Here is a 15981-nt window from a genome sequence, read left to right on the forward strand (position 1 = left end):
TATATATTCAAAATTTGTATCAGTATTGAAAGGGAACTTAAATGTCCACCTTGTATTATGTCGAGTCCAAGCCATTCAACCCAAAAGTAGGAAGTGGAGAAAGTTTGAAATCTCTACAGGCTTTGTTCACTTTAGATTTCTAGCTTTAGATGGTCTAAACAAAGTTTTCACACTGTTTACACGTTGAGTCATTTTGGGAATTTGCTAAACCACTTATCACCTCAAATGACACCTGACAGATGTTTTTGAGCAATAGGCAATCACATTTCAGTTGGCTTATCAAACCATTACAGTAACACAGGCTGGCTGTTGTGGTCGAAGCATGCAAGTCAAGATTCTGGTTCCTGGTCTAGGTATTTCAGTTTGTGGTTTAACGAACTTCACACTGGAGGGGCACACTAATAACGGATTTTGTTTTGACAGTGGGAAAAATAAACACGGACTTTATTTCATGATGGAAAGAAAGTGTTTAAATTCATTCCATAAGCATAGAATGAAAAATGTTTTGGGCAAGCCTATGTGAAGGAAAGTGTGTATTCCAAAGTGAAATGAGTTAGTTAGTCTGAACTTATGTGTGTGCGTGTGTGTGCAATAGCAGATAAGAAGTGTCGTTCTGGGGCAGGGCTTATTGCCAGGAGGAGCAGCCCTGCTTCCTTCCCCAACCGTCCTTTCACCCCCTTCATGCAAGCATGTGAAAGTTCACGAGCTCAAAAGGTCACACAGGGTTAAAACATTTTGATAGGCGTTTTGTTTTCCCTTTCAAATCATACTTTTTTCCAGTTTTGCAAATTTACCTTAAGAGCCGAGGCACTAGTCTATGTGTGTCATCTGTGCTAGGGCTTCCTTTTGTCTCCCACTTTGACAGAGAAAGCTGTTAAAAGATTTGCTGTGTATTTGTAAATGTGGGCGTCTTCATATTTTGGCACCTGACCAGTTTTCCTTTGAGCTGGAAGGTGAGGCGGAGTCCTTTGATGACCGTGAACGCAAATATCACTCTCTTTTAGTGATAAAGATGGCTTTTTAAAAGGACACCTGTCGGAGATTAAAGGACACCTGGAAGAAGTGGTGAAAGAAAGCAAAAGGAAGATTTAGGGGAAAGTGCAGAAAAGACGACGTGGAAGAAACACAGTAACTCATACCGGCTTGCACCTAAACTGCGTTTAAAGGTTGTAAGTCAAATGTCTCTGGAGCTATTCGTCCACAAACGTGCAAAATTCCACGTTTTGTTTAAATTTTGCACGGGTTGTAATCTTGGTTTAGACCATTCATGTTCTTTGTTGTTTCATGTTTCAGAAAAGTCCAAACTTTTACAAGGACCCAATACCTTTAAATTTTCTTCATTACTACTTTCTTTTATCTTATTTCCAAACATCCAAACGTGCCTTTGTGGACCAAAAAAAAAAAAAAAAAAAAAAAACTAAACTACGCACCATCATAAGAATACAGTGTGTGGAATTTTAAGCAAATATTATACAAGTCTGCATCTGCATGGCAAGGATGGTTTCTGACTCAAATATCAAGAGAATAAGGGAGAGAACTTCTGCTTGTTGACATTCCACAAATCGAAAAGCCTGAACGTGGTGTGTTAATGGTCTGGGAGAGGCCCTACATCCTTGTTGACTTTCTCACAGCTTGAGACTCGATTGATAAATCCTCTGCGGAGCATAGTCATGTGCACATGTCCACACAGATTGACACGTAGGAAACGACCAAAGCTTGCGCAGCACTTGCAGGTCCATGTAGTCAAAGCGGAATATGCATTTTCTCTAAAACCAAAAAATAAAAACACAACATAAAAAACTGCGTTTCTGTCTATTTCGCCCTCAGACAGATTGACGCTCTCACGTGCAAACATGTGCACACATTCCAGAGGTTGCCTCAGTGGAATGTGGGACAGTGCCGAAATGGCACCAAAGGAAGCGTGACTCAGATGCCTGTCCCAACCTCGTGTCACCCTTCGACTGCTCATGCATTTAAAATGCGAATGTGAGACTTGCAAACTTTCGAGAGGACTCTCTAGTCCCATTGCTTGACTTTGCATTTTCGCAGTCTGTGTATTTGTATTTTATTGAGAACGCGTCGATTCACAGTAGCATCAAACTGTTGACTCTGCACATGCCAGCGGTCAAACTTAGGTAAGCTATTCCCACTTATCCTCCACAGCAAACCAACAAAGCGGTCTAGGTTTAAAAATGGACCTCTTGGAATTATCAGCCCTACTTGTTTTGGCATGATAACTTGCTGTAGGTGATCCCTTTTTTTTTTTTTTTTGCAACTGTCAGAAACTGGTTTGGTCTGATCTTAAAATGCGTATCAAAAGCTTTATTCAAAAGACTTCATGTGGGGCATTTTGTCCTTGCGGTGGTTCAGCAGCAAAGAAACATTTGTTGATTTAAAAAAAAGGGTAGACTCGCATAATTAAAATGAAATCTCGTGCTAGATTTTAACTTCTAAGCCAGAGCTTAGAGACTGCTTTCATTGTACAGTCTCGGGTGAAAAATATCCCGGATTTTGATTGTGTAGGAAAGTGTGGGTGTTCAACTATGCAAAGCTTCCTGCAAGTGGGAAAACACAGGGAAGTACAAGGTGGCTGGCAAGTTACTGCTGACTTTGCTCAAGTGAAGTGCACTTGAACAGTACCCAGGCCAAAAGGCAAAATACACAACCAGCACCTTGCAAAAAGAAATATTCATGCTTCATGAACTTTATTTACCTAATTAGTAAATGTTCTACGGTTAGCTTTCATCTTAGTATATCAACAGTATTTCTGGAAAGGCCTCAGAGGTTTGGCCGGATGATAATAATGATCAAACAGCATCTGAACAAGAAATGGAAGGAAGTTTGGATCCGGTCCTTGAAGTATTCTAAAAGAATACTTGGTACTCAACATCTCAAAGAGCTCTGTTCAACCAGCTCTTCAAAAATGGAAAGACTATGGAAACTGGGCAAGACGTGTTTTTATCCGTAGGTCATCTACTAGTTGTGCACAAATCTGTTTTGAATCAAAAATAAATCCAAAGACTATTAAAAGCGCCGTGTGCATTTTGACATTTAAAGCACGTAGGAGATGAAGCAAATACATGGAAGAAGGTTTTGGTGGCTTGTTCCGACAAAAAATGTTAGTTTTTGACCCATGTGGAAAAACAGTGTCTCTGGAAGAAAACTAAAATTTGCACATCAAATTCAACACACCTCCCATGGTGGTGACAGCATCATGCTACCCTACTTTCTTCAGCAGAGAGAGAAAAGTTGGTCGGAGTTGTTGGAAAGATGGATGGAGCTAAAAACCAGTGAAATTCTGGAAATGGAAGAAAACCTGTTGGTGCTTGCAGAAGAATGGGTGTTTTCATACTGAGTATGAGTGTTTTCATTTGCAAAAGATTTTCATTCCGCTTCACAGTCGTGCCCCACTTAGCACATTTTTTTTATCGGAATGTTTTATTAAAATAGAGAGATTTGTAACTGTTAAATGAAAATCTGTGAAAATGTTCCTTCAGCGTGAATGTCTGCAAAGATACTGTGTGCATATCAATCTGGGTTTTGGTGCAGACGCGTCGTCGTTGTGCGGCAAACGTTTTTTACTTTGACGTTTTTTTTCTACTCTTCAGTAATTCAGAAATGTCCGATTTCCCACCGCTATGCCTCGAGATTTGAGGTGAATAAGTTCATTGAAGCCCTTCTCCCTCCTTCCTTCTCAGAGAAACTTGAACAGGAAAGTCTCATTCCCATGGCTCTTTCGGCATTACAATAATCCAACTTTTCTTTCATAAGCGTCTCAGTCCCAATTGCCTACTCACATCGATGAAGCCGGGAGCCAAAGCTGAAGCATGTAGGAGCTAAACAGGCTTTTTTCTATCCGGCGAGGCGACTGGTAGGCTTGTGCTGATGATGACTACTGGAATTTGTGCGAGTGCCAGGCCCGAGCCGTGACCGCCCACGGGTATCCGAAGACTACCCAAAGCCACAGGAACCACCAGCAGTCCTGCTACTGCTCCCCTCCCTCTCTTCATCCTGGTTCCCTCCTTCCTGTCTTTAGTGGTCTTACCAACGCTGCTCCACAATCCTGACAACATGTGGACTTCAAACGTTCACATCAGCCTCTCACATTCCTATCGCCTTGAGTCAAAAGCCTGTATATGAGTTCGGTTCACCTACAGCAGAAATTCGGATTCTGAAGCTTGTGTTCTGCAGGGAATCGGTTGCGACGTCGTACAGATGGCAGCGAAACTGACTTGCTCTTTTTATTCCCTTTCTAGACCCCTTTTTCGAGGAAACTCTGATGTAGATCAGCTGGGAAAGATCTTTGAGTAAGTATGAGTATAATTTACTCCAAAATAAGACCAAAAAAACCCTTCTCAGGACAAAAGTCTGTTGTTGACACAAATGAATTACTGATAATCTTTTATTGTTTAACAGTGTTGTTGGAGTACCTTCACCAGATGACTGGCCTCAAGAAGTGGCCTTACCACAGAGCGCCTTCACACCCCGACCCCCAAAACCAATAGAAGACCTGGTGCCAGACATGGATGAGGACGGACGAGGCCTGTTAATGGTAGATAAAATGAATTTCTCTTCAAATCGTAAGAATGTTTCTGACTAACTAACTATTCCTTCTTGTCTTCTTTTTTTTTTTCAATTTTCTCCAACCTCTGTAGCAATTTCTCACCTTCAACCCCTCCAGGAGGATATCTGCCTTCTCTGCGTTGACTCACCCCTACTTTCAAAGCGTGGACAGTAACAGCAGGAGTCTCTACGCTACCCATTCAATCCCCAGCAACAAACCCACTATTGAGGAGAGGACAGCCTGATAGTCCTCCTTACACCTACAACTATCCCAAACAGTGGCTAAAAGAAGTATTTTTATACCCATTTTGTATTTCTGGGTGTCTAGCCTACCGAAAACCATTAATTAAGCTTTTTGACACTTACCAGTGGAAGACAGTCTTTAAGATGCCCCTTTTTCATAAACGTTAGCCTTTTATGCTAACAGACTGAATCTTTGTGCAGCACCTTCATTCTGTCATAATACATTTGATTTGGTCTCTAGCAATGTTTTTTTTTTTTTAGCTGGCTATTTTTAGACCGCTTGAAGATTCTCCTATTGTCTTGGGTTGTAAGGTTTCTTCTGGAGTTGTATTTAATTCCTTTTTGATCCTAACAAATCCTAAGCATTCTGCTAAAAAAAAGCTATTTCAACATAGTGTTTCCAGCATCTGGATATGCATAAGTTAGCATACCAAAATGCTGTCCTCTTTTATCTTTACCTTACTTTTAATTTCCAATAAGACAGCAAAGGTTTTTTAGTTTGCAGAAGCTCCTTTGTAGATGCAGATATATTTAATTTAAGAAACATGAGCCTGATCCCCGCAGCCAACAGTGATGGCTTCAATCAGAGGTACGGCCTTATTTAGGGTCATTCTATGCAGAGGTTTTGACATGTACTTGTTAGAAATTGGGATTTTTGACAGGAAACCGTGTTAAATCGTTCAAAAACATGGCATTTATTCTGTGCAATCCAACGGATATGTCGCTCAAAGTTTTCAAACTCTTAAACTGATCCAACTTTATTGATGCACCCTTTGATTAACTTTAACCAGCCAGTCTTTTTTGGTAGGAGTGCATCAGAATCCCACAAATTAACTTGGCAGTATCTGCCCTTTTTACCTTGTCAAATCCTTAAGAGAACATTGAAAGAACAGAAGACAGAAATCTTCTTTTATTATTATTCTTTGACTGTAGCCTTAAATTCACCATGATGCTGAAAAATATTAAAACTGTTGAAATTGAACCTAAACAAGCTTTCACAAACCTTCGGTTTATGCAGCAAGATCATTGCAGCTTGTTTTATTTTTTACCCTTCTTCCGCTAATGTTTTCACTTTACTTATGCAAGATAAATTTCACATTTTACATTACAAAACAACATTTTATAAGGGTTTTTTTTTTTTAGAGCCAGTGTGTCTGCGTGTCAAAAAGCTTAATTAACTGCAGTTTTATGTGTCATATAAATGTAAAATATAATGGAATGATGGGAGGGAAATACTTTTTATATTCAATGTACAACACTCCTTCAAAAAAAAACAAAAAAAAAAAAACAAGATGGCAAGAAGACATGAAAGCAGATCATGCCCTTGTACCATGCACAAAAGCTGCCCTCCCGAGAACCAATGGATTTTAATTGCTGCTTTTAGGTTGTGAAATGTTATCTAACAATGCAAATACAGGCCTGCGTCTTATATCGACTCCTAGAATATTCGAGGGGCCGGACAAGTTTTAGAGGCTGAAGCTTCTTTATGACCAGTGTTTAGACTTTTCAGACTGCCCTCCTGTCTTGAGGACCAGACAGGGTCCGAAGAGGACAGCGTGGATCTTACCTGCCTTCATGCTCACTGTGGAAATGTGCCGTAAGGGGACGAACAATAGGAGTGCACTCGCAAGTACTCAACCCAAGCATGCTCATGTACCTATAAAGTCACAAGGAATCACAAGCCAGCCTTTCACTGCCATGTTCCTCGTCATTCTAATGTTAACTATAATATTGCTGCCATCTTGTGGGTATCTAGAGTAACTGCAGACAAACCAGTAGCGGGATTCTAATGGTTGCTGCACTCTTCAAGGACTCAATGGGCTGATCATAACGGTGCTGAGACAATTAAAACTGATCCTGCCACTTACTTTAAGACTTTTGAATGACTATTTCTCCGCCATTGTGGAATTTTTATCATTATAAATTTCACTTATTTACAATCTAAACGACAGCGTAATGCACAGTCTTGCTTTCTGTGGATAAAGACCCACCAGCACTATTCATTATGAAACATTTGGCAAAGTGTTATCAAAAAAAAAATTCTGTATTTAATTTTAATTTTATTGACAAGTCTTATATGCTTTTTACCGGATTTTATGTATTTCTTTTTAGAGTTTTTCTCAATAAGCTGGGCATACGGTATTCTTACACCCAAGTGTACCGACTCTGCTTACGATCAGAGTTTGTGCAAGGAATGTGTAGAAACTAGGTATTGGTACTGTACAGTGTATTTAGCTAGGTGCAACAACAGAAGCTGTTGATGAAGCACATAGATATGTCATAAAAGTGGCTAGGTGTACGTAGAGAAGGCGAAGGTCTGTGGAAAGTTGTGTGATGAGAGCATTTTGTTTCTTGAAATTGTTGGGTGGAATTAATGGATCTCCTTTGCTGTGGACTGATTGTGGCGATGAATTTTTCAGTAGTGTTAATGACGAGATGACAAACACATTTTTATTTACAGTTTTTGCTTTTACATTAATGTGCCGTTTTATTGCAATTCCGTTTTTTTTGTTTTTGTTTTTTTGTTTTGTTTCTTTCTTGTAAATGATCGAGGAAAAGGCAACTTATGCAGATCTGTATTTTTGTACTTTGTAGTTCTTGCGGAACAGTAACAATTTAACACTGGTTGGTTTATGTTTTTTTCTAACAGGTAGTGCTACTAGCACACACACACACACAAACACACTCATTTTTCAACTCTCTCAGGTTTTTTCTGGATGTCCAAACCTCTTGGGCACAGTTTGCACATCTCTTGGCTTACTAAGTGACCACATAACGATTCCTTCAGGTTTTCAGGTTTCCTATCAAGCTGTCTCATAATGGTGTCTTTGATTATAGTCTACTGTTAATACTATTTATCCATTATGTTACTGTAGTCGTTTCTGTTTGAAATAGACTGTTATTACCAGCAACTTGTATTTGCCGAAAGGCAAGCATAATAGATCTGCTTAACTAAACACTGTGTTCATTTTCTATTTGATAGCAAGATTTCTGATGTTAAGTGCTACATAATAAAGCTGCATAATTATAAAGCTATAATTACTTTAGAAATAGTGTTTTATAATTGAACTAATGACAGCTTTGGTCATCAAAGTTCACGCAATCATTTCTAAGACTCGCCATGTAACACATTTAAATCTCATGTCAGTTGTTCATGTTTAAAAGCAGTTTAACAGCAGTTTCAAAACAAGGAATATGGAATACATAAATACATCATATCAGTCAGATTGGCATAATGTATTAATGCATTGGTGTCATAATATGGTGTTGCACCAGCTGAATAAAATGCAGAATTTTGCAAATGTTTTTTTCTTTTTGATTCGTCTATGAATGTAGTTCAATAAATCACCATAACACCCTTTTCATTATTACTTTTTAGTTGTATACTGTGTTTATTATAGGTTATTATTATTATTATTATTATTATTATTATTATTATTATTATTATTATTATTATTATTATTATTATTATTATTATTATTATTATTATTATAGGGGTTTTAAGTCTCTGGAGGAACTGCCTGCTAGCCTTAGGGTCCTTGGCAGCAGCTTTGCCCCAGTAAAGGCTAAATTTAGTAATACTGTTACATTGTACTTAGAAATGTTTTTACTTTTGCTGTCGGAATGTATCATTTTTCATTTGTTGCTTATACAAAATCCAGTTTGTGAAGAAAAACGCATAACCCCCAGAAGGTGGCAGTATTGCCTCGACACTGATTAATGTGATTACCGTAAAGTCGAAGAAGAGTACATGTAGCCCTTAGCTTCATTTTATGCAGTGTTTAGCCCAATGATAGTAAAGTAACTCTAATGTTTTTTCTCATCATTGGTTGGATATGGGCAAAAGAGACAATCGAGTGGTGAGTGTAACTCAAGTTAGGTTTCAAATAAACGTAAAAATCATTTGCTCAAAAATCATTCGTCAAACGCCTCAGGTGAAAAACAGTTAGCATTAGCATTGGTATCAACGAAGCATTTTTTTTTCAGTGAATATGTCAAGCTAAATATAAACACGTCGCTGTTAAATGCAAAAGGGGAGTGCAGTTGATTAAACATAAGGTCTTTTTATCTAACACAAGGCATTGTGTCACTGAAATGAATAGCTTTATGCTACAATGCTAACTCTTCATTTGTTCAGTGCGTAAACAGTAGCTGATGTATGTATGCCAAGCTGTCACATTTCAGCTTAAACCTTTACAAGTCTTCTGGTGTGTTTTTATTGCTGATTTTGTTTATTACATTGACATTGTTCTAATGGTGATATATATTAGTGTAAAGCCGATTTGTGGGCTTTTTATTTATTTTGTGCATATGAACGAAGCAGTCGGAGCATAAATAGCTGCCCTGGTTTTAAAAAAAAATCTGAATTATTTGTTCATGCAGTGCATGTATTTCCTTTATATCTTCAATCAATCACTTCTGGAAATATTTAGTGTTTTATATGTTGTTGTTGTTTTTTTCATTTCAGAATGCTCAAGTTTCATTTTTGACTATAGGAAAAAAAAAGATAATTACTCCGCTCTCATTAAAAAAAAAACATTTAACGATTCAACTTCAAAAATACTTCATTGGTCCCAAAGGGAAAATAATAACGAAACCATATTTAAGTTTTCAGTAGCGTACAGATTGTTAGCTAAAATGTTGTTTTTCATTTGTTCATTTAAAGTCATTTTGTTTTCATATAAAAGTTGATCGTAAAAAACATTTTTACCCAGTTGTGTCTTAGAGGACAGCAGTTTTGTTGAATTTATGGCATCATGGTTCTTTCTTTCAGTAATGCTTTTGATATCCATCCAGTTATTTTCTTAATATTATAATGTCCTTATAACATTATAACAATGGTCTTCTGTCGTGTTTCAGGCATACATAAACCCCATTGCAGCTGCTCGAGCCAAGGGGCCTGTCCAGAACTCCGGACCGACTATACAGGATTACTTAAGCAGACCTCGACCAACATGGTTAGTTGGCAACAGAAAACAAGATGAAACAAATACGTTTGCTTACATGAGACCCCACCTGCAGTGTGTATGGGGTGTGTAATTCTCACCCTGTGAATTACCGACACTCTGGATATAATAGCAAACATACTCGTCCCAAACTGTACCACATTGCTATTGTGGCGTAGTTGAAGAAAACTGTTGAGTCATTCTTTTGTCTCACGGATTTTAATAAGCACCATTATCTTAGGGCTGCCAAGAGAGAAGAGGAAATAAAGTTGTTGGTTTTTTTTTTTTTTATTTAAAAGCTACATGTGACTGCTTTGTTTATGGATTCCATTGTAATTATACATTGAGTGAATTAAACCATAAGAATAGCTATCTTTGTCCTTTATGTGTCCATCTAAAATGTGAGATGTCCCAAGCTTCCCCTCTGCAAGCATAAATGGCAATAAAAGACAGGAGGTGTAAAATGATTTTGCTATGTGTCGGCAAAAAACTTCAGTCTTGCAAAAATCATCCCATGACATGACCTCCTTATAAAAGACATGATTCTAGAGTCACGACAGAGCAATTTCTTAAGCAATATCCATTACTTAAATGTAACGTTTGCACAAAGTTAATCCCCATGTCTGGTTTGAAGTGAACTCAGTGCTTAAAAATCATTACGTGTCATGATTTTATGTGGCTGGTAAACAAGAAAAGGCACTTGCATCTTTTTTTCTTTTTTTTTTCCCCCCCACAAAATGAATGCATTATTTTTGAAAAATCTAAGTTTGTCACATTCTGAAACTGATTCACTTTGTGTCGAACAGGGAAGAGCTAAAGGAGCAGCTGGAGAAGAAGAAAAAGGGATCTCGGGCCCTGGCTGACTTTGAAGACAAAATGAATGAGGTAACGTTGAAGCATAACCTCCATTGATTCCACAGGCCTGTCTGTGCAGCAAGCAGTCAGCGGTTTAGACGCATCAAATGATCACGACCACATATTTTACTCGCTTCTCATGTTAATAAATGGATAACGTAAAAGTTTTAATAACGCCCCTTGATCTGCACGAATCGTACCTGTTGTTAACCTCGGCGGTGTTGTTTGCAGAGATGGAGGAAAGAGCTGGCTAAAAACCGAGAAAAAAGGCTTGGGGACAAAGAGCGGGACAAAAAGTCCATGGACAGCGAGGACAAGAAAGACAAAAAGGAGGTGTGTAATCAGAGTTTTGGATGACGATCCCATTGAATCACGCTTACTCAACCAAGCGCTTCTTTGCTTTTGCACACGCATCCAGAAAAAGAAGAAGGAGAAGAAGAAATCTAGCAGGGTGAGGAGAGACTTCCAGTATTTTGGTTGGCAACTTTACCGCGCTAATCCTCTTCCCTCCCACACACACACACACACACACACACTCACATAAATACACAGTTTCTAGATTTGTAAAAATCTGACTTAATCCACTTAATTGCAGTCAATTGTACTGGCTCAAATCTCATGAACCCTGCTTTTAATGTGTTTGCTCAAGCATTCTTCATCTTCCTCCTCATCGAGTTCTGATTCCTCCAGCAGCTCTTCTTCAGAGTCCGAAGACGAGGTAAGTCAAGCCTGAGATATTTAGTAAAATCAGACGTATAACTGAGCTATTTGACTTCAAATCTAATCCTAATCCGGTCCCTGGGATTGTAATTGCAACGTTTTATTTGTTGTGACGTCTGTCAAGCCAATATGGATACATATTACACGGCTCACGTTTGAATTGTTTAAAGAGGTATCCTGGTCAGATTGGATTTTAATAATGTCAGTAATTGAAAGTGTCGACTTTTTGGTTATGTAAATTCAATATGTTTTTGACAGATTAAGAAGCGGCGTCTTCAAAATTTGATTGGAAATAAAGCTGACTATTATTAATCTAGTCTGATAAGAGATTCAGCATTTTTTTTTAGCTGTAGATGTAGACGAGGTTAGTGCTGGTAAGCATTAGTCTAGTCTAGGATTTAAATTTTGTCCCAGTTTCAATCCTGCAAATCACTTGGTCAGCCGTTTTGTGACCACCGAACACAAATTGAATAACTTTTTGAAACAAAGTTGTATGTTTTAACACAGGATGAAAAGAAGAGCATAAAGAAAAAACGGAAGCGCAAGCGATCGTCAACCAAGAGACCATCGGACGTCTCGGGCGACGATTCGGATGCCGAAATCAAGGTTTTTCTTTTTAGAATGATTCATTCTGCCCTTTTTTTTTTTTTAACGGCACTTGGGTAAAAACAAAAAATCTTAAAACTGTTCTATTTCTTTCCGAAGAAAAGGAAACGAATCAGGGAAGACGGAGAGAAAGACAAGGTAATTTGCTTGGTCCATAAAGCTATAGACGATTTAAAGTCACTGAAACGTTACAGAAATGATAATAAACCTTGCCTCCATCAGGATGAAAAGGAGCGCAAAAGGAAAAGGAAGACAGAGAAAGGTCACAAAGACTCCTCATCAGAATCGACTGTTGGCTCAGATTGGGATGAGGTATTTTTTATTGTTGCATTTATTGTATTATCGAAGGAACTGACTGATTCAGTTCTACGTGCAGAATTCAGTAAAATGTGAACAGTATTTTTTTATTATTATCTCAAAACATGATGCATAAGCGTTCATACATGTCTGCTGTGTGGTTTAGAAGTTCCGCTAAGGCCAAACTGTTAAAGTTTTCCTTACTGTAAATTAAGAAACGTTATTGACAATAATATTTTAGGAGCTGTCGTAGCCGAACATTGATAAACTTTTATTACTTTTATAGGCTGAACCCAAGAAGAAAAAGAGAAGTAGCGAGGAGAGGGAGAAATTCACTGTAAAATTCACTGTAAGCAAATATTATCTCCCCCCCTCAAAAAAAACAAGCGTCGTCTTGTTATTATTTTATACATTGGCATTTTAATTCACATAGAGTGCTGTATAAAAGCAAAATTATTTGAACAAAATGTATTTCTGGTTCCAGGTAAAATCCAAGAAGAAGAGGAAAAAGAAGCACAAAAAGCACGGCAGAAAAAAGAAAAAGAAGGCAACGTCTCAGTCGGACTCAGAGCTTGACTGAAAGCCGCGTCATCACAGTGCTTCTGTTTTCCTCACACTTCACCGGTGTCGTTTTGCCTTTGATTGTGGAAAACGTTTCTCACCCGACTGCAGTCGTCGGGATTGAAAAAAAAGTGGACATAAGATGTAATGCTGAGGTTCTTCTGTATGTGGAGTCGAGATGAGGGAACTACCGGTGCATCTTTTTTCTTTCCAGCAAGGTTGTTTTTTTTTTTTTGTAGATTTTGAGGATTGAGATGATAACATTTTTATTATGTTTCTTTCCCGTGCATTTGGCTCTTAGTCTGTATGTTTTTTCCCCCCCCTCTCCCACTTCATACCTCACATCTCCCACCACTACACAAGGCTGTTCTGCCGGTGCCTGTGTCATGCATGTAGATCCTGATGTCTTGCCAGCCTCATATTGAAGTTGGATCTGTTATAGGATGTTAGCCACGCAGGTAATAGTGAACTCAAGAGATTCTTGTTTTGTTCAGCGAGACGTTACATTGCAGTGTAAATGTATAAACTACAAGAATTCAACAAATAAAAAGTGTTGTTTTAACTTTTTTTTTTTTTTTTTTTTGGCTTTTGGTTGGAACTTCAAGTGTAATTAATACAAGTGATAACTTTCCTTTTTTGTGTGGGTGTGATTGTGTAACATATTTGACACCGCAATATAGTCTAGGCCAAGTTTCACTTAAAATAAACTCTTAGATGTTTTATGTGTACAAGTAGAGCTAAAAACGTAAAAACACTAGAAACAAAATCTATATTACATCAGTCATTTCAGAAAGGATATGTAGATATTTTTTTTTTTTACACTTTGAAATATTTCAGGTCTTTATTGTAATTTGTATAATTACGGATAATGGGGAAAAAACTGTTTTAGACAACTTGTGAAAAACAGCATATTTGTAGGAAATTGAGGGGATTAAAAGCATTTTGTAGGAAAATGTGGAACATGGATAACTGCAGTCTTATGATGATTTGTTGAGCAAAATCCATTCAACAATTTGGTAGATCTTCACGAGAAGTGAAGTGAATTAAGAGCCACTTCGTACAGACAAATTCTGTATATTAGCTAAAATGTTGCATTGCTTGTATCAGGTCACTCATGAACCATAAATGATGTTAGAAGCAGATAATTTACCCAACACTCATGTAGAAATTACATCATTGTGATGTGATATGAATGTAAAAAAGATCTTCAAAAGCAAAATGCAAAAAAAGATTTAAGAGTGCTTCGTATTTGCTGGAGATAAAACAAAAAACCCTGCACTTGAAAATAAAACTTAACTATTAAGACTTTTGGGGAATTTGTACCTTAAAGTAAATTATGTAGACCTAGAGATTTCTGCATGAGATGAGACTAAATCGTTAAGGTTGCGCTGCTTTAAAAACAAACCTGATTGTGTAATTGAAACCATTGCACAAGCTGATGTAGGAAAAGTTCCCAGTGCGGTGAAGAAATCCAGGTTTATTATACTTGGTCAACATGTTTTGAAGAGCTATTGTGTTTGAGTCTTGTGACTGGGAAACGGTGTGATTGTACCAAAGGTCAATAATGTCACCTCGTAATGTATGTCATGCTCCTTAAGAGAGGTTTTTGTGGGAGTGTTTTCCCCACCCTGGAAATAATTAATCAACAGACCTATAGAAGGGCTTTTCCGGCTTTGTATCAATGGGAGTGTCTGGTGTTGCATATAAAGAGCAACTTGCCAACCTTGTGACAAGAAGCTGTTGTATCACTTAGCGTGCAGAAGGTAAGAAATTACAAATGTCTTAAAATCAACTTTTTTTTTTTTCTTTTTGTTTTACTCTGAAGCAATTTACTAGAAACTACCCAGTTACTTTGTCTTGACCCATTGGCAAAAGTTGAAATGCAAAGATTATGGCACAAAAATTAATAACAAAACCAGCTGTTACCCTTTCTCCACCAGATGTTGAGCTCCACTTTGTGGCTGTGTGTCGGACTCTTCCTGTGGGGCTCTGCTTTCTGTGACATTAAATGCCCCGATGGGACTACCTGTGCTGATTCGTCGACATGCTGCCTGACTGCTCATGGATATGGCTGCTGTCCATATTCAAAGGTGAGCCGCATGCCTTCAACCACCGTGACCTTTAAACACCTGGTGCCCGTTATTCTTATTGAGTGTTTTTGATTTCTCTTTTTTTTTTTCTACAGGCTGTGTGCTGTACTGACAAGGCCCACTGCTGTCCCTACGGATATCGCTGTGACCTTGTCACGCAGATGTGTGTGAAGCAATACCAGCCATGGATCAGGATCCCGATGGTGGAGAAAGTGGCTGCGGAGGTTCCAAGCACACCTGATCTGCCTCTGACCCCTTTCAAGGAGGTTGAAGACAACAACGTCCCTGACCAGATAAAGAGCACAGTGGTCTACTGTGACAACTATCATTATTGTCCTGATGGTACGACTTGCTGCAGACATCCGAAGGGCGCCTGGTTCTGCTGTCCATACTCGCCTGTGAGTAGATCTGTGAGCTGAAAAGTGTTTCTTGTCACAAAGGAACTGATGGGAGACATAGCGAGGTTAAGTATTCAACACGTCGATGTTTGCACGAGTTTAAAAATATTTCTAATGAGGCCATCGGCTTAAAATTCACAGCAGAGCAACTTGAGTACTCCTCAAAAGCAGTTGAGCTCACAAACGGAGTAAAGGGTAACAAAAACAGAAGCTGAATACAAATTTTACCTGCTGTATTTTCTTTCACCACCTATGGATTTGTTTGGCAACTTTTCTACCATTTTTGAACATCACTGCGTCTGTTGTCTTGTAGGGGAGATGCTGCCTGGACGGCTACCACTGTTGCCCATACGGTTATGACTGTGATTTCACTTACACTCACTGCATCAGGCAAGGCCTGGAGTATCCGTTCAACTACAAACAAGCTCTGACTTCAGTCCCTGCCTCTTTCCTTGCAGCTGCTGAAGACCAAAACCACGAGCAGGAGGTAAAATCTGTGACTCTGTCTTTAGCCATGATCCGTTGCACAAGTATTCACGAGGTTTTAATTTCATCACATGTTATGATGTTACAACCAAAGGCTCTGATGTTAACACACCATCCCCATGGTGAAACATACTTGTGGCAGCGTTGTGATTTTTGACCATTCTCTTTTTCCCTTTCATCTTCTTGTTACTGCTCCCCATTGTGGTCTATATATAT

General features: G+C 38.4%; 3 protein-coding genes across 4 annotated transcripts in view; all 3 read left to right on the forward strand.

The window, feature by feature from the left end:
* The window catches only part of cdk6 (cyclin dependent kinase 6), a 43894-nt gene extending 35725 nt beyond the window's left edge, over positions 1-8169 (forward strand). For both annotated transcript variants that reach the window (XM_008421743.2, XM_017307286.1), the window contains 3 exons: positions 4257-4307; positions 4417-4552; positions 4656-8169. In XM_008421743.2, coding sequence (XP_008419965.1) covers positions 4257-4307; positions 4417-4552; positions 4656-4808 — 340 coding nt within the window. In that variant the 3' untranslated portion in view covers positions 4809-8169. The remainder of the gene's footprint in view (positions 1-4256; positions 4308-4416; positions 4553-4655) is intronic.
* Positions 8170-8520: 351 nt separating this feature from the next.
* On the forward strand, positions 8521-13353 carry fam133b (family with sequence similarity 133 member B). The gene is made up of 11 exons (XM_008421744.2): positions 8521-8666; positions 9667-9764; positions 10559-10637; positions 10839-10940; positions 11026-11058; positions 11257-11325; positions 11835-11933; positions 12033-12071; positions 12156-12245; positions 12517-12579; positions 12715-13353. The coding sequence occupies exons 1-11, from the start codon at positions 8643-8645 to the stop codon at positions 12808-12810; spliced, it is 792 nt and encodes a 263-aa protein (XP_008419966.1). The 5' UTR covers positions 8521-8642; the 3' UTR covers positions 12811-13353.
* A 94-nt stretch (positions 13354-13447) lies between these two features.
* LOC103472251 (granulins-like) lies at positions 13448-15958 on the forward strand. Its single transcript, XM_008421746.2, has 4 exons — positions 13448-14554; positions 14732-14881; positions 14977-15279; positions 15593-15958. The coding sequence occupies exons 2-4, from the start codon at positions 14732-14734 to the stop codon at positions 15920-15922; spliced, it is 783 nt and encodes a 260-aa protein (XP_008419968.1). The 5' UTR covers positions 13448-14554; the 3' UTR covers positions 15923-15958.
* Positions 15959-15981: the final 23 nt, after the last annotated feature.

The sequence above is a fragment of the Poecilia reticulata genome, linkage group LG11 (assembly GCF_000633615.1).
Source record: "Poecilia reticulata strain Guanapo linkage group LG11, Guppy_female_1.0+MT, whole genome shotgun sequence".
NCBI classification, from domain to species: Eukaryota; Metazoa; Chordata; class Actinopteri; order Cyprinodontiformes; family Poeciliidae; genus Poecilia; species Poecilia reticulata.